General features: G+C 33.2%; 1 protein-coding gene across 8 annotated transcripts in view; it reads left to right on the top strand.

Annotated features, from left to right (window-relative positions):
* The window catches only part of DMD (dystrophin), a 2,122,179-nt gene that overhangs the window by 773,291 nt on the left and 1,329,786 nt on the right, over positions 1–19,102 (top strand). For all 8 annotated transcript variants that reach the window (XM_074323910.2, XM_074323908.2, XM_074323912.2 and 5 more), the window contains exons 19-20: positions 6,324–6,411; positions 18,535–18,776. In XM_074323910.2, coding sequence (XP_074180011.2) covers positions 6,324–6,411; positions 18,535–18,776 — 330 coding nt within the window. The remainder of the gene's footprint in view (positions 1–6,323; positions 6,412–18,534; positions 18,777–19,102) is intronic.

Raw genomic sequence — 19,102 nt, 5'->3', positions numbered from 1 at the left:
GTGTACCAGGCACTATTCTAGGCACGGGTGGTAGTGTGAAGAAGGAAATACATGAGGATACCAGACTGTATACAGTTTATATTCCAGTGGGGAAGATGAAAATGAAACAAGATTAATATACAACATATAGAATGTTATTGATAAATTCCAAAGACAAAATAAAGGAGGAATGAAGGCTAGGAAATGTGTGTTTGTGTGTATGTGTAAGGGTAACTAGAAGTCCTAGCTGAAAAAGGGTCATTTAAGTAACGATCTAAAGCCAGAGAGGAATTTCTTTCATGGATATGGGAGGTAGGGGCATTTCAGCATTTCAGGCAGGAGCATGCCTGGAGTGTTGGAGAACAACAAAGAGTGTGGCTGGAGCTGAGAAATGAAGGTGTTCGGTAGTAGCAGGAGAAGAGATCAGAGAGGTTAAGGTCTGGTGGGGCCATGGTTAGAACTTGAGCTTGTACTCAGAGTGAAGTGAGGTTATTGGAGAGTTGAGCTGACCACTTTTGTGACTGTCTGCTGTGTTAAGATATCATCAGGGATGTCGACTGGTCAAAATAACTCTCCAGGTAATTCACCAAAAAGAGGGCTTATTCGGGAAAAAGAAAAAAGAAACAAAACCACCACAGCAGTGTGAGAACATACATCTCTGGCTGGACCTCCAACCGACTGCACGCGTGCAAAAAGAAAAGAGCTCAGCTTTCCCAAGATGGCCTCTATATAAATGGATCCCTCCCTCAGAAGTTACCACAAAATTTTAACGGGAAGTCAGAACTAGAGCATTAACAAGGGGCCCAGCTCCATCCGTAGTCCGCCCAGCTCTATAGTTAGTCATCATAAGATGCTAGTTCACTTTTATCAGGGAGCAAAGGTACAACTAGAAATACCATTTACCCGGCAATTTTGAAATATCCAGACCTCCAAGAGATGACAGGGACTTTTGACTAGTGTAGTAGTGATCACAGTAATAACATTGCTTTCTGGATGTTTTAAGATTAGAGCCTACAGGATTTTCTGATGGATTGAATGTGGGGTTTGAGAGAGAGAGAGAGAGAGAGAGAGAGACAAGGAGTCTAAGATTTTGGCCTGAACAAATGGAAATCGAGATTGAACCTTAGGGTGTACTAAATTTAGACATCAGTGAGATGAGGAACCAGCAAAGGAGATTGAGTGAAGGCAGTTTTTGAGGTAGGAGGAAAACTCTTTGTGCTTATACTCTAGGAAGCCAAGTTAAGAAATATTTCTAAGAAGTACCCTCTGAATCAAAATACAGAGGGTGCCAAAACAATGTATACACATTTTGAGAAATGGAAAACAGTATTAAAATTGTAATACTCAATATGTACCAATAACAAAAGATGAATACAAGTCACGTCTGACTTCTGCAATGACAAGAGGTGCTCAAAGTGGTTACCATCAGTGTCCAGACACTTCTGATTACGGCGAACTACTGCTTGAGCAACGTTGACCAAAGTGTCCACTTGTATGCATTTTTTTTGGCACCCCTGGTATGTTGATAAGTAAGCTGAGACCTGAGAATCAGCATTGAATGTAATAGTATGGAGGCTAATGGTGACATTAATAGCAGCAGTTTTGATGGAACTATGTATGGGAATAAGTTGAGGGGCAGTTTTTTCTTCTTCTTTTATTAATGGGGCCAGTTTTTAACTTTTCAAGATAGACCCGTGGAATGCCAATTTTTCTCCTTAGTGGCATATTATTCTTAAGAGTAAGGGATATGCCCTCCCTTTTCCAGAACCATATTTCTCTCTAGACTTAGTTTTCTATTGTTGTGTATTTCACTTTAAAAAAAAAAAATATTTTACTTTTCCGTGCACTTTACAGATTTTTTTTTGGAAAGATGAGGGAAAATAGAATCATTAGGAACTACTAATCTGACCTAGTTTAAAGCAGAAGTTCATTTATTTCATTTGAGAACAAATGCATGTTTGGCCAGATCCAGGAAAAAGGGAGTTTCAGTGATATTTATTTAGTCAATTTCTTTAACACTTTTTAGATGTGGTTATTTGGAAACTTCTCACATATTTCTGTGACCAAGGTGCTCTAATAAACCTGGTGCCAATTTTTCTTAATCTTGTTTTAAAGACCATTGATATCACCTTTCATTAGAATGACCACGTGTGCCAGTTTGTCTGGGTCATTTTCAGCGTATGTCATTCCATTTGTCACAGCTCAATTATGTCTAGCTTTCCATTTTGCTATAAACATTGTCCCAATTTGGGCAGTACATTATGTGAAGAGCCTCCTCTAATCCCTGCAGAATCCCTGGAGGGTGGGTATCTTTATTGTTATTTTGCATAGGATATATTGAAACTCAAAAAAAGGTTGAATCACTTTGTAAATGTCAAACAGGTGGTAAGAAGTGGAGACAATTCAAACCCACTGTGAACAGCGTGACTCCAAAACTTTTCTTTTCATTACCTGCTTTACTTACTGTCTCCTTGATACCCTACATTTTCTCATTTTAAATCAACCATCTAGCTGTGTCTGAAGTGAAATGTTTTCTGGACTCTTCACTCTCTTTAAAGTGATGTTACTTAACAGAACTCAGCTACCATCTAAACACTGGCAACTGCATGGAGGAGGCCATTAACTGCTTCTTTCTTGGGCCTGTTTTTTTATGCACCAGTTACTCAGTTTGCATACAATATACATCTGACAATGGGGACAGTAATTGAGCTGTATACAGAGTTGCCAATTAGCCTATGGATTGTCAGTGTCCATTCTAAATGACTAGGCATTCCTTCTGGTTTGGTGCCCATGATGCATTAATGGTTAAATATTTTGAGCATTATTCCTGATTACATTCAAACTATCAGGTCACTGCTGTGAATTGTAGTCAAATATGTCCAAATCTGTCTTGATTAATTTCCATTGAAATACTCTGAGAAACAGCTGAGTGGAGTATGTTTGAAAGAGAGCTGAACTTATAAATGGACAATCAGGGTTCTAATATTGCATTTAAAACTTTCTATTTCTATGGCCTTGGGTATATGACTCACTCTTATTGATGCTTAGTTTTCTATTGTATAAAATAGGCTAACATAATGCTGATTCCTTCTATCCGACAGTATTATTATGATGTATATATGAAATTATGTACATAAATTGTCATTTGGTAGACAGTATATGGGAACTCCATTTTTATCATGGTTCTTGATCTGTCAAATTGGAAGAGAAGCAGTACCTACTTCATAGATTGTTTTGCTGTGGTGGTGGTTGTTATTGTTATTATTTATATTAGAATTACTGGAATGATGTGGTTAACCAAACAAGTTATTTAAGCTCAAATATTACCCTGATATAGTCAATGATAAGTTTGTCTTTCTGTTAGTAACACTGATGGATTATTCCATTAAATAAGTAGAATAAAGAGATGATCATGACATTTAGAGGCCCATTGTTAATTTATTTTCATCATTTATGAAGATAATGTGGTGTTCTGATTCTACTCTTTATGTAATTTCCTGTTAAAAAAAAAACTCAATGTGGATAAAATAGAAACCACTTTGATAGGAAAGGTTAAGTCTAAAACTAACTCAAAGAACAGCAGTTTTTGTCATTGTTCTTATTGTTGTTTTGTTGTAGTATATTTTTTTCTTTTCCTCTGTCTCATTGATTGATTGATTGATTGATTGGTTGATTGATATAGTGCAAATTTGGGACACTCCAAATCCTGCTGTAGCTCTTGATATTTGTGAATATTGTATATTTAGTTAGAATATGCTTATTTTTTTCTAAAGTGCCTAGAGTTCTTTACAAATAGAATTTACCTTTTAATGGAGAATAAAGTTAAAGTATTGGAAAACACATGTGCTAATAAGCTGATAAGGACAGAGAATTTAGAAAATAGAAGTTGAGAGTTGAGATAATGTGAATTTGGGAGTTTTTCCTAGGTTCTTAAATAAGATGTTGTGGCTACTTTATTTTCGTGGACTCCTTTATTTTTATGGACTTGTTAGTTCAACTATCAGATTAGAACCTTCCATGGTTGTCAGCATGTTTGTGTTTACAGTTCAATAATATCTGTGTGAAAATGACTTTCAAGATAATCTAGAAGTTTCACCTGCTAATTGGTATGGGATCCTGGGTACCTATAATCCCCAAACACCACAATATGTGTGCTTTGAAAATTTCCTTTTTTTTATTTTTAATTAAATTTATTGGGATGACAGTGGTTAGTAAAATTACAAAAGTTTCAAGTGTACAATTCTGTAATACATCATCTATATATCACATTGTATATTCAAGTAGAATACAAGATATTAAAATGAGTCCATTACCTTTGGAGTTTCCCTACTGATGAGATGAACCTCAGTTTTCAATTGCTGCCTTTGAAAATATAATGTAAAATGTATATTTTCCAGCTAAGTTATAAGTACTTTAAAAAAGATTATCATTTTATAGTGTTTTATTTCACTCTTCATTTATTCTGCTAAATTTAGTTAGTATATTGTATATTATACTTTTCCCTGATTGGATATAGTCTACTGTCTATCAGCTCTTTTATCCAATAATCCTTGAATCCAATAATCCTAGTTCATGAAACTTTTAAAAAGCTTATTCAATTATGGTAATTCTTCAAATGGAGAATCTTTTGAAATATTTAAAAATGTGTGGATTATTTTATGAGTGTTCCCATCATTTGGTGTGCTTGGGAAATAGTCTAATCTAAATGATTACTTATTTCTCTGGAAGTCTTTCTGATGTGGCCATGTTATCTATCCATCCATCCATCCATCCATCCATCATCTATCTACCTATCTACCTACCTACCTGTCTATGTTGATTACTCTGTCTGTCTTTATTTGCTTTCAAAAGGAGGACACTAGATCGGCACTGTACAATTACAATTGGCACTTAACACACAGGGCTTTTTAAATTTAAATAAATTAAATTAAAAATTAATTTTCTCAATCACACTTGCCATGTTTCGTGTGCTAGGTACCGACATCGGGCTAGTGGCTACTGTATTAGCCAGTACAGACAGAGTATTTCCACAGTTCTACTGAAAAACTCTCTGCAGAGTCTGCATGTATCTATTATATGTTATCCCTACCGTACTGTAGTATTATACTGTGGAATGCCATGTGTCCGTGAAAATAAGACCTAGCCGGACCATCAGCTCTAATGCATCTTTTGGAGCAAAAATTAATATAAGACCCGGTCTTATTTTAATACAAGACTGGGTCTATATAATATAATGTAATGTAATGTAATATAATATAATATAATATAATATAATATAATATAATATAATATAATATAATACAATACTGGTTCTTATATTAATTTTTGCTCCAAAAGACGCATTAGAGCTGATGGTCCGGCTAGGTCTTATTTTTGGGGAAACACGGTAGTTTTTTAAATGCCTGTTGATCTAAATAACGTTTTGAAAACTAGTCTGATGTAGAATAGCTTATTCTACAAATGCAAGTGAAATCTTTGGATTATTTAACCATGGAACCTTTGCTCTTACTAAATATTAAATGTAGTAGAGCTTTCTTTTTCTGTGGGTAGTTCTGTTTTAGGACATATATATTGTTACAGCCACATCTTTTTAGTGACTCTAGGAATATAGTGCTGAATCATGGTTTCAAATTTAGATCTCTGTAAAGACATTATTAGCTAAACTCAACAGTATCAAATTCTGGTTTTTGTTAATTTAAATAATTGTGTTTTATTGTGCAAAAGTTAACTCTGGTGGGGAGAAATGAACAAAGGAATTTAGAAAAATTTTGAAACTAAATCCATTTTACCTTGAAATAGGAGCATTTTAACATTTTAGAGAGAACAATTAACCCACCATATTGTATTTAGATAACTGTGTTTTTTTTCTATTTTTCTAAATTAGTCATGCCAGTATACTTTTTCCTGTTGTATATACTTACTGGATTTTCTATTTGATTTTTGTTTTAGAATATATACTTTTGTTATAGGGATATATAGTTAAAATATAAATTCCATTTTAATAATCGGATACTTTATCCTTTCATTGTTAGTTATAATTTACCTTTGCTGGTTCTTTTTTTTTGCAGTCTTCCATTACAGTGCAACCGAAACTATTATGTAAAAAAAGTTAATAGTAGAAATCTTATTAAAAATAGTAGCAATTTGGTATGAAAATGGATTGTGTTTTCATTGCCATTTTGATGCTTTTAGTTTCGAGAAAGTTGAGAACAAATCTTTAGATTCCCATGATGAGGTGACAGAGTGAAATATCTTAAGGCTTGAAAGGGCAAGTCAAAGTTATAATTACTGTGTAGCTTCATAATCCTTGTACTAAAATACATACCTTTGCTGTCATGCTGCAGGCCATAGAGCGAGAAAAAGCTGAGAAGTTCAGAAAACTACAAGATGCCAGCCGATCAGCTCAGGCCCTGGTGGAACAGATGGTGAATGGTAATTACACGGACTTGATTTAGATAATCTTCTTAGGGATTTGATAAACACATAGGTTCATATTTATCAGCTGAATTATATCAGACAAGCACTTCCTGAATGCAAATTTCAATGAAAGTGGGTTTGTAAGCTTTTTATTGTTCTTTCTTAATGCTAAGCAAATTATTAGAGGAAATTCAACTTTGAGTCCAATAGAAGAAAATGGGGTGTGGTAGAATATGGCACCAATCTGTGGTGGTGAAATTAATTTTAAGGCAAATCCTGCTAGCATTTGTCCAAACAATTTAAGAAAACAAGATTTGCAGAAATAATTGCAAATGTAAGCAATCATATATAATGTATGTAATGTGATTATAATCTGATTTTAAATAATTCCTGCAATATATTTTTCCAAACAGACTAAAATTATGTGGAATGTTTCATTAGTATACCTGTTTGCTAATAATATATGTGACATTTTGTATGTTGCTTTTCATTTTTTTCACTCATTTAAAAGAATATCTCCTATCGGGAACTTTTATTTTTTTAACTTTTTTTGAGTGAGGTGAAAAGTACAAAGCTAGCAAAAAGTTTCTTTTTTAAGATTTTTATTTTAAATTTACTGGGGAATATTGGGGAACAGTGTGTTTCTCCAGGGCCCATCACCTCCAAGTCGTTGTCCTTCAATCTAGTTGTAGAGGGCGCAGCTCAGCTCCAAGTCCAGTCGCCGTTTTCAATTGCAGGGGGCACAGCCCACCATCCCATATGGCAACCTTGTTGTTGAGAGCCGTGCTCTAACCAAATGAGCCATCCGGCCGCCCCTCTGGAAGCTCAGCAGCAGCTTGTTGTCTTCAATCTAGTTGTGGAGGGCGCAGCTCACTGGCCCATGTGGGAATCGAACCGGCAACCCTGTTGGTGAGAGCTTGCGCTCTAAACAACTGAACCATCTGGCTGCCCTTTTTTTTTTTTCTTTTTAAGAGTTAGCTAAAATTAATCTTTGTTAACGTTTAGTGCCTCAAAAGCTGTCTGAACAAAACATGTTATTGACATCAATTGTGAACAAACTTATTTCAAATTGTCATTGTTCTACTACTGTGTTCATTTCCAGATATAAGTAATTTATGAAAATAAGCGATAATGCTGTTTCCAGAAAGATTTTATTTTCATTTTTTTCATTGGATATGTTTACAAAATTGTTATAACCAAATGTAACTAATGTTTTTGTAGTGCATGTCAGCTTTTTCCAGAACTTGCCTACATTCTGGGGCTTGAATTCTATGTACAAGTTATTGTTTGCCTTAATTGCCATGTTGGCATTAAAAAGTTCAGTGATCTTCTTAGGAAATCAATTTATTTTCTTCTTCTAATTAGCCCCAAGGCTGTATTTGATTAGAAACAAAAACAAGCAAATATGACAGCTGAGAATTGGGTTAGAAGTGAATGGATATATAGTCAATGCAAAATACTAAAAGGTTGTTGTTTAGATGCATTTTGCTGGGTGGTTTAACTGATGAGTTTGACAACAGCATATTCATGTTAAAGAAAATTATATGATCTAAATTTTTTTCTTGTAGCTGTAACATAATTTCTCCCTAGGACCTACATTATCACTGTTTCATTTTTATAAGCTAATGTAAAATTTATACTTTAAAATTGTCTCATTTTATAATCATATCAAGCATACCTTACCTCGGATCATCTGATAGGAGCTTATGCTGAATTGCTAAAAAAACAGTTAAAATGTGGAAATAAGGGAATGATTTTCCTTTTTTTGATAGTTGAAACTACATACGGGATAAAAACAATCATATGATTAGTGATAATATCATTTTCTAGATTATTGCTCTCATTGCTCTGACTGAATGAAGAAAAATCAGGATGTATACTAAGTCCTTAATAAATATTAATTAACTGGTTACATTCTATTTAGCAAAGCAAAATTAAGGCAGAAATTGAGATAATTACATTGGTAATTTTGATCAGAAAATAATAATGCTCCTCAAGGAAAATGTGAACTTGTGTGGAAAGCAAAGAGCAGTATGAGGTAAGGGTTTGATTTGAGACGTTTTTCATTGGTTGACTATATTGATGAAATTTAAAGCTTCTTAATTATGCCAGTGAAGATACAGTCTAACTGATACGTGTTTAGGCTCCAATTGAGGCTAACTAGAGCACAGCTCTGCTGCTCCATTCAATCAAACAATGTGCATAATTACTAAAAAGAAGACTCAATGATTCTAACTTCTTTTTGTCCTATTATTTTTTGTGGTCCTTCATAGAACAAGATGCATAATAGTTTATGTGATTATTTGTGCAAATTGTGGGTAAAACCAGGCACACAATAAGTGCCTGGAGTACCTCTCCAGATATATTTCAGAGGGAACCCTAACCCTAATTTGTGATAGCTCCACTAGCATAGAGCCAGAAACTGGAGTTTACTGGTGTGGCTCAGGAAGCTGAAAGGCAAACTGAGGTTTCTCTAAACCAGGTTTCCCAACAGTTAGCTCACTAAAGCTCTTAATTTACAAGCCCAGAATTTTCTTTCCAAAATTTGGCCTGGAGTTGTAATAAAACTCATAACCATATAGAACACATATATTCTTGTCCTTTTATTTATAGAAAGGAAAATGAGAGCTGACTCCTGATACTTTGTTTAAGATCTTATATAAACGCCTATTCCTTCTAACTACACATCTTGTTCTCAAATTAAGATAAAGGCAAATCATTCTTGTACAATGTTATAATATTATGCAAGTAATACAAATACATATACATTTTCTGTATGTTTTTCTGTGATATCATTTAACATATTCATAGTGTAAAAATCTGTATGAAGAAAAGCCTGAGTACAGCTATTGCTATTGTATTTTAAAGAAAGCATTTTACGAACTGTTTTATAAGTATACGTACATACATAGAAAATTGAATTTTCTACTTACAATAATTTACCATGAGATTAGAGCACTTTTCTAAAATATCTGCAATAGTTTTTGAACTCTTCTTTTCAATTTTCTTTCAGAATGAAATTCTAAGACATGCAAAAAGAAAAATTCCTCAGCACTTATATTTTACATCAGTTTTGACCCCAAATGGTACCTCAGACATATTTCCAAATCACTTTTGGCCATTTTGAAATACCTAGTGAAAGAATGAATTTTTAGCACCACTTAAGAAATACAGAAAACAAAATGTGTTAGTCCCAAAGGCAATTTCTTTTTCTTTTATATAAGTATTTTTTATTAAATATATTGGGGTGACATTGCTTAGTAAAATTATATGGGTTTCAAGTGTGCATTTCTATAATACATCATCTATATATTGCATTGTGTGTTCACCACCCAGTGTCAGTTCTCCTTCTGTAACCATATATTTGATCCCCCTTACCCTCTTCTGCCACCCCCACCACCCCTTACCCTCTGGTAACCACTAAACTGTTGTCTGTGTCTATGATTTTTTGTTTGTTTGTCTTATTCATTTGTTGCTTTCAGTTTTATATGCCACATATGGGTGCAGTCATATGGTTCTCAACTTTTTCTGTCTGACTGGTTTTGGTTAGCATGATTATTTCAAGATCCATCCATGTTGTCGCACATGTCAGTATTTCATCTTTCCTTATGGCAGAGTAGTATTCCATTGTGTATATGTACCACATCTTCTTTATCCAGTCATCTATCAAAGGACTTTGGTTGTTTCTATGTCTTGGCCACTGTGAATAATGCTGCAGTGAACATTGAAGCACATATATCTTTACAGATCAGTGTTTTCAGACTTTTTGGGTAGATACTCAGAAGAGGGATTGCTGGTCATATGGTAATTCTATTCTAAATTTTTTTGAGAAACCTCCCTACACTGTTTTCCATAGTGGCTGCACCAGTCTGCATTCCCACCAACAGTATATGAGGGTTCCTTTTTCTCCACAGCCTCTCCAACACTTGTTACTATTTGTCTTGTTGATGATAGTCATTCTGACTGGGGTGAGGTGATATCTCACTGTGGTTTTGATTCGCATTTCCCTAATAGTGAATTTGAGCATTTTTTCATATATCTGTTGACCATTTATATGTCATCTTAGCAAGAGTGTCGGCTCAGGTCCTCTGCCCATTTTTTTTAAAAAATTGGATTATTTATTTATTTGTTTTTGAGTTGTACAAGTTCTTTATATATTTTGGATATTAGCCCCTTATTAGAGGTGTTGTTTGGAAATATCTTCTCCCATTCAGCTGGTTGCCTCTTTGTTTTGTCGATGTATTCTTTGGTGTGCAGAAGCTTTTTGGTTTGATATAATCCCATTCATTTATTTTTACTTTTACTTCCCTTGTCTTTGAGGTCAAATTCATAAAATACCCTCTGAACCCACGGTTTATAAGTTTAGTACCTATGCTTTTTCCTTTGCAGCTTATTGTTTCATGTCTTATGTTTAGGTCTTTGATCAATTTTGAGTTAATTTTGGTAAATGGTGACAGATAGCAGTCTAGTTTCATTCTGTTGTCTGTGGCTTTCCAATTTTCCCAGCACCATTTTTTGGAGAGGCTTTTCTCCATTGTATGTTTTTGACTCCTTTGCCCAAAATTATCTGTCCATATACATGTGGGTTTATTTCTGGGTTTTCAATTTTATTCCATTTGTCTGTGTGTCTGTTTCTCTGCCAGTACCATGCTGTTTTGGTTATTGTTGTTTTGTAGTATAAATTTAACTCAGAAAGTTCATTCCCCATCAAAATCCCAATGGCAGTTTTTAAAAGAAATAGAACAAAAAGTCACGAGAATTGTGTGGAATCACAAAAGACCCTGAATAGCCAAGGAACTTTCTTGAGAGAATTTAAGGTGTGGAGAAACAGGTAGTTAGGAGGGGTCTTAAGAGTGTTAAAAGTGCAGAGATTACCATGATGGAAACGTAGACGTGATTTTCATTTGATGTTGCACTTTTGTTAAAAATCAGTGTATGTCCTGGAAACACTATTTCTTGTAACACATGTTCAGTTTTGCAGAGTCACATAAAAGTTATAGTCAATTTTAAGATAATTTTCATTTTGTGGCACTTATCAAATGCAAAGAATTATATGCAGAATATTAAAATACAATTAATATACAATAAAATGTGAATTTTATTAACTATATTCTGAATTTAATTGTGAATTTTCCAGTAGAATGATTTATATTTGAAGAATATGCAAAGATTCAGTAAGAGATTCTTATTAATTTATTTGGAATATTTTCTTAAACCAAAAAAAGGAGGTTGTATAAAATATTTGCATACTTTAAACCTATACATGAACGTTTTTCTTATGGATATCCAGGTTCTTTTAGAAGAGCGTTAAGTGATCCTCATGATTTTAAGAGCCAATAAAGATGGTCTGCAATGCTACTAACAGAGAAAGTGTTAACTGAAAAACATATGTCTGGTGTTTGTAAATAGAACTTACTTGTAATTTTTAACTGATTTACCTATTTCTTAACTATATTTTTAAACTAACATTAATTTGCTGTTCCTAACTCAACATCAATTGATTGGATAAGTATGGGGAGCAGTTTGGTAGAATGTTGGATGGTAGAGAGAACCTCTTTTTAGTCTCAAGAAATTGTTCAGTTCATAGAACTGTAATGAGCGTAAGTGGGAGACTAGATTGGGTACCTAGTGATCTTATTATGTTTCCTGTAGCTGTGTTACACCGAGAAGGGAAATTTCCAATTTTCTGTTTATTTTATTTTTTAAAAAGGATACAGGTAAAACTCTTTAAGGTTTATTTTTATATTTCTTTATTTAAGCCCAAAATAGTATAAAATAATTAAATTTTAGAAAACTTTAGCAACTAAATATGACAAAGAATCTTGTTACTATATCAGTACTATTGATTATTAATTAATGATTCCTGATTTCCTAAAATTTTACATTGGATAGTTCTTAACTGATCTGCTTGCTTCAAAGCAAAAGCATTTTAGTGTGTGCGTGGGATTATGGGATTTCAGGACAATCCAGAACATTTTTATGCCTAAACATATGCTTACTGTGTTTTTATCTGTTTAGGATTAGAGTTATTCTTAATCCTTTTTGTAAAATAATGTGTTTGCATTTACGTATATTCTCCTGTCAGTCAGATATAACAAAAAACCTGGTTTAGATGAATTGTTTTCCTTTATTAATATTGAAATTACCAAAAATAATTATATCAAAATAGTAATTTGAAAACATGTATAAGCATACCTCAATTCCCCCTCTTTTAAGCTGTAAAAGCTTTCATTACAATTTCCAGAGGAGACACTGTAACATAATTACCTAATAGGGTTAGTGGTGTTTCTATATTAAATTGTGCTTCACTTTCAATTTATAATTGTAGTTTTCCGTGTGTTAATTAAAATCCTGAATACAATCACATTAAGGAAACATTTAAATAAAAATAGTAATTATTAGTATATTAGACTAAAAGAACATCTCAAAACTATCATCCTGTCCATGTTAGATTATAGTGTTTAAGGTGATACCTAATAGTAAGTTTGCTAAGGATGGTAATTAAATAGCACAGACTGATAACACACAGACCAGAGCCCCTCTTATCTACGTTAACGAGGTAACTGTATTTTTAGTATTTTGGTTTGTAGCTCATTCAGTACTTCACGTGAATGATGTCATTTGAGTTTGGGCCATAAAATTTTGTCAGATGGTCAAGAGCAGGGATTATAGTCAGTTTGGCTCCGCTCATAGCCAAGCACTCATTATCTTCGCTTCACATTATTGCAAAGGATTTTCAGTGGCAATTATATATTTTAATGGGAAGAGAGTCTGCAATTGGTCTGTGTATCAATGGGGCATGGAAATAGTAAGTACTATTTGCAGTCATCCAGCCCCTCCATTGTGAATGAGTAGCTTTCCACAGTTGCACCCATTTCTTCTTCTCTCACTCTTTCGTCAGTTCTGGGCAATTTGATTTATGTCTCCTATTTCTCCATGGGACACATGGGATAATGGTCTACACAGAGTTCACACTTAATAAATGTTGTTAATTGACAGACACATTTTTCCCATTTAACTCTAATCTGCAAAGGAAGAGACTGTGTGTGTGTGTGTGTGTGTGTGTGTGTGTGTGTGAAAGGAGTTTATAGTAGTCACTGTTGTAGGAAATTAGTCACGAAAACAAATATAAGTTGGAATCTGACTTTTTTCTCCTAGAATTCAATGATGTTTGTAAATAACATAATGTAAAAAGAGTTATATTAGTAAATCTATGGATTATATTTGCTACGGGTGTGTGTCTTGTATTTATTTTTAAAAGGTATTATTTTTAAAAGGTATTATTTTAAAAAACATAACGTAGCTGTTGTATAAAAGTTAGTGTGGTCATAGAAACCTCTAGGATTGAGTCTATAATACTCAAACCTTATTTTCATGGGCTCTGAATAATTTCTACTATATTTTAGACTGTTAAATTGAATGTCAAATGAATTTGTAATGACCCTCACTTAATATGCAACAAAATTGGAGACTATTTATTCTCAACTTTAAGTTTTCATTGCAAATATCCTTCTAATTCAAGAGCTCTGAAAACACAGGTTTTGCATTATTCTACCCTGGTTTCATGGCTAATGATGAATATATTTGGTGAGGAATACTTTACTTTAAGTGGCAGTTCTGAAGTAACTTGCATGGAAGGTGGTGCACAATTAAAATTATTCTAACAGTCTGTTATGCACTGTACACAAGTAGTAAAATTAATGGATGCACTTCAAGTAATGATCCATTTCCTCTGGGTGCAATATATTTATTCATAGACTATTTCAGGGGTTGTTTAGAATATGAGATGTGAATGGATTATGATCCATTATCCCTGAGATTTTAATGTGCTGCTACAAAATGGTTTCCATAAGTATTGTTCATAATGCTTGGTGAGTTACTGTTTGTATTCTTAAGTAGCTAACAAAAATTTAGTAAACCAGATGCTCAAATAATTGATACTTAAAACTTTGCAGATATTTACACTTACAAACTGTCATAGAACTTAAAATTTTCAGTTGAGTTAAGGAGCATATAATTCTATGAAATACACATAAAACAATTATATAATAGTAAAATTATTCATATGTGAGTATTTGCTTGGGAAACACTTAGTACCCATTTTTATTCTACAAACATTTTAAGGAACATTCTCATAATATCACCAGTGGTACTGGATAATAGATGGCTATTTAATTCATGATCCTGAAGTAATGGCATATATAATTTTAATTTAAGAGATATACATTAAGTAATGTGACATGTGACAGTGCTTTTGATCCCTTGCCCAAGTATTTTAAAGCCAACTTGAAGCAAGAGAGACTGTGTGTGTGTGTGTGTTTGTGTTTGGCTTTTTGTGTCTGTGGATATTGCTCCCCTAATGTTTGTATTTGTATGAAATAAGCTATTGATTTTGTGTTGGGTGAGTTTACAAGTACAGTGTGTTTATTCTGTACCTACTCTAAGCTGAGAATTCTATCAGATGCTGTCAGTGAAGCCATTTTTTCTTAGAGGGGTTTATAATTTAGGACAGGTTATACTCTAGTTGAGCAGGAAGCACATCCACACATGAATTAATGCAATATTTACACGTACAAATCCTTCATAATAAGATGTCTGATTATCTGAAGTCAACATCATGTCTTTGCCAGTGACAATTAGAAATTTCTGTTTCTAATTTTTGGCATGGGTGTCTTTTATAACTTTAATTTTAAATGATGATAGATGTATTACCAATTATTTCAAGATTTCCTAGTAAACTCCTATGAATTCATTACTGGTTGATATAATTTAAAAAAATTATACGTACACTGTTTGTATCCCATATTAGTGCCATATCATATAAAATTAGCACTAACTTTAAAAATATTAATCATTAGTTTTTCATAAATGACCTCTTCCTGTCATTAAATGACCCCTTTTCCCCTAATTTCAACATTTGAAAGATCTGGTCTCTTTTCTTGTTTCCTACATGTTCTTTTTCATTTCTTTATATTAACATTGACTATTATTTATTGGTTTCCTGGTATATCTGAGACATTGTGTAACTACTTCACATATATTAATTCAGAATCCTCATAGGTATCCTATGAGTTCATTTCCATTTTACAATCATTTCATGGATGAGAAAAATAAGACCCAATGAGATAAAATAACTGACTCCAATTCACCCATGTAGTAAAGGAAGTCAAATTTGAATTCAGATCTACCTATTACCAGAGCTCTTTTTGTGAACTTCTAGACCCTTCTGCCTGCCTTCACCATTTATCCTAATACGGAGATCCTTCTTTTACCTATTACTGTATTTTAATTGCCTTTATTCAATTAGAAAAATCAATATGCTAATAAATAGAGAGTATTGTGGATTTCATAGAGAATTTGTACAAAATTCACTTTTCTCATTTATTTTAATTTATTTTACAGTGATGTTTAGTATCTGCACATTTTTTTGGCACAACGTATTAAGCTGATAGTTTGGATAATAATCAATAAGGAATCATTAAATTCTATCCCTGGATTTTAATAGATACCACAGAACCTTTTGGTACTTCATTATAGTTTGATTTATATTTTGCTGATTAAATTAACATATGTTATTCATATTGAACATTAAATTACAATTTTATTTTTCCAAATGCTTAGGGGTCTTCGTATGGTTGACCTCTTTCAAGTACAGTGATACATTGTTTTCTGTATTCCCATATCATTTAGATAAATGTTAAATAAGACTCATTCCAGCAGCAGTTCATCAGTCCCTTTAATTTACTTTAGCATCTCTGATTTGCCTATCTTGGACTTGAACTACCATGGACGTCCTTTTTCTAAGTGCGTATTCAAGTTTAACATATGCTAAAAATGTTTCTCCTAAACTTGGGATCATTTAAATGCATGGTACGTTTTCGAGTCATCATCTAACATAATTTAGAATTTCTCTCCTTTGTATTTTTAAATTATTTCATTTCCCAACAATCACATTAGCATTTTATTGTAATATTTTTCCTCAAACTTAGTGCCTGTATGACTGGAGTTTTGGTTCTTCTCTTAGACCTTATAACAGACACTATCTTTTTACAACTACAGTTAATTACTTACTGGCACCCCAAAACATTTTAGCACAGTTCTTGGTCATTGATGAAAAACAAATGATCGCAAACTCTATATCCCACAACACCTCCAGATGTCTCAGTAGGATCAATTGCTTCCTTAACTATTAGGGGGGTGTTAGGAGAATATTTAGCTCCTGTAAATCACGTGCTGCCTCTTATAGCTGTATATATGGAGACATGCATATATTATCTTTTTACACTTTATTTTTTCAATTATTTCTTTTTAACTATATCAGCCAAAGAAGGAGGAAAAGCTGGTTGCCAGTAATATTTGCAGTTTCTTTTCTCCAGTGTCATCTTGGGTACTGTTAAACTTTGAAATGAGAGCTGAGTTGCAAATGAATTGAGAGATATGATTTGGCAGCATAACATAATTACAGCAAAGTGAAAATTAGAATATCAGAGCAGAGGAAAGTAAGAGAGGGTAAAATAATACAGTTGTTGAATTCAAATTCATATTTTTTAGTCTTTGAAAAGAATGTAGAGCATGTGTGAGTTAGCAAAACCACAAGCCTTATGTTTCTTAGAGATGGTCTGCAGACTTCAGTAACTTCCTATTAACTAAATCATATTACCAAAAAATATAGAAAAATGAATGAATATTCGTAACAGTAGGTTCTCCTAGACAACTTGGCCTTCACTAAATCACCTTACCACTTAGGTATTTTCATCTAGAGGAAGAATCTAATAGTGAGTTTATGATCCCTTTTGAGATGTGTGTGGATGGATATATTTTGGGATAAGAAACATTCAAATATTCAGCATTTCAAAAATATAAGAAAGTTAGTGCTACATTGCTATTTTTTAAAATACATGCCATATTTAATATTTTAATGCAATGTAATTTATTAAGGAAGTTACTATATAAACTAATATATACTGGGAGTGCCAAAAATATATATACAAGTGGACACTTTGGTCAACGTTGCTCAAGCAGTAGTTCACCATAATCAGAAGAGTATGGAAACTGATGGGAACCACTTTGAGCACCTCTTGTAATTGCAGAAGTCAAACGTGACTTGTGTTCATCTTTTGTTATTGGTGTATATTGAGTATTACAATTTTAATGCAGTTTCCCTTTCTTAAAATATGTACACATTTTTTGGCACCCTCTGTATGTATGTGTGTAAGAACATCTAAACTTTGTGAACTAACTTGAGAGAGTGAATATTTGAACGCATAGCATTGCATGTTGTTGCTTTCATGCTTTGTATAGGATAGTATATGCTTGGATTGGCATTAATCGTATATCACATGGCAAAATGCAAATAAGATAGTATATATTAAAAGGTAGCATATTGCTGAGTGCATAGGTTGTCCAGAAGGCTGAAGGTGATAATGATGTACTTATGTTTCCATTTTGCCCTTGATAGATCTTTTTCTGCTTTAGTGGTGCTGTAGATGGCTTTGCAACTGGCCGATCAACTTCCGCATTTGTAAATGATATGTAAATAACATGAAAACCTTTTTATACATTAGAAAGATTGGTTTTCCTAGTGCTTGTTTCACTTCTTTGGATCCATAGACAATCTGTCCATTTCTGGCTTTCTGTAGCAGAAACAGAGAATTACTGATTTTTGATAGCTTTTACCTTTAAAAATTACAAACAATGACATTTCAAATGATTTCCACGCCATTTAAAAAAAATGAAAATCTGAGTTAGGTTTTGGAGGTACATTTTAATAATACATGTGATATTTAATGCTTATTTGGGAACATCCAAAGTGTCATTTGTCCATGATCAATCTTCCATGCCCCCCCATCAGAGCTTTGACCATTTTTGTTTTTATTTAAATATGTTCTAATCGTCTACATCTTATGTGTTCTTAGTTATTATTTTATTACACATATTTTTCATAAGATGCAACTGTAATAATTTGCAATCGGTAATCAGAAATCATCTTGCTACTTTTTCTTCTTTATCAGTAAATAAAGGATTTATTTGAAATTACTCAGATGATGAATATTTTTAAACTTGAGACACGTTGGTTTTTAGATAATGTCTTTCAGTCTGTGGCTTCAATGGATATATTTTCAAAATCTTTCTTTCTAGAGGGTGTTAATGCTGACAGCATCAAACAAGCCTCAGAACAACTGAACAGCCGGTGGGCCGAGTTCTGCCAATTGCTAAGTGAGAGACTTAACTGGCTGGAGTATCAGAACAACATCATCGCTTTCTATAATCAGCTACAACAATTGGAGCAGATGACAACTACTGCTGAAAACTGGTTGAAAACCCAACCCACCACCACCCCAGAGCCAGCGGCAATTGAAAGCCAGTTGAAAATTTGTAAGGTAAGAATCTTTCCTCATATTTGGAGTGCGAGCAATCAGAATTCCTTGGCAGTTTCTAGAAGAATAGCAAATTGTTTAGTGATAAAATCTCCCTTTAAAAGATTTTAGTTAAACATAGTAAAGATCCAAATATAAGCAAAGAAAATTGTTTTAAATAGGTGATACATGGATGCCTGAATCCTGAAAACAACAACAACAAAAAACCAACCAACCAAACAAAAAAACACACAAAGTATTTTGTTACCCATAGCTAATTGATTTTTCTCAGTTTGCAAAACGGTGAGGCAGTTTTGGAATCACATGTACCCTATAAGAAATAGACAATA

Source organism: Rhinolophus sinicus, chromosome 18 (assembly GCF_057876585.1).
Source record: "Rhinolophus sinicus isolate RSI-liver-muscle chromosome 18, RSI-T2T, whole genome shotgun sequence".
NCBI classification, from domain to species: Eukaryota; Metazoa; Chordata; class Mammalia; order Chiroptera; family Rhinolophidae; genus Rhinolophus; species Rhinolophus sinicus.
Note: the sequence above shows the minus strand (reverse complement) of the source record. Positions and strands in the feature narration are given on the sequence as shown.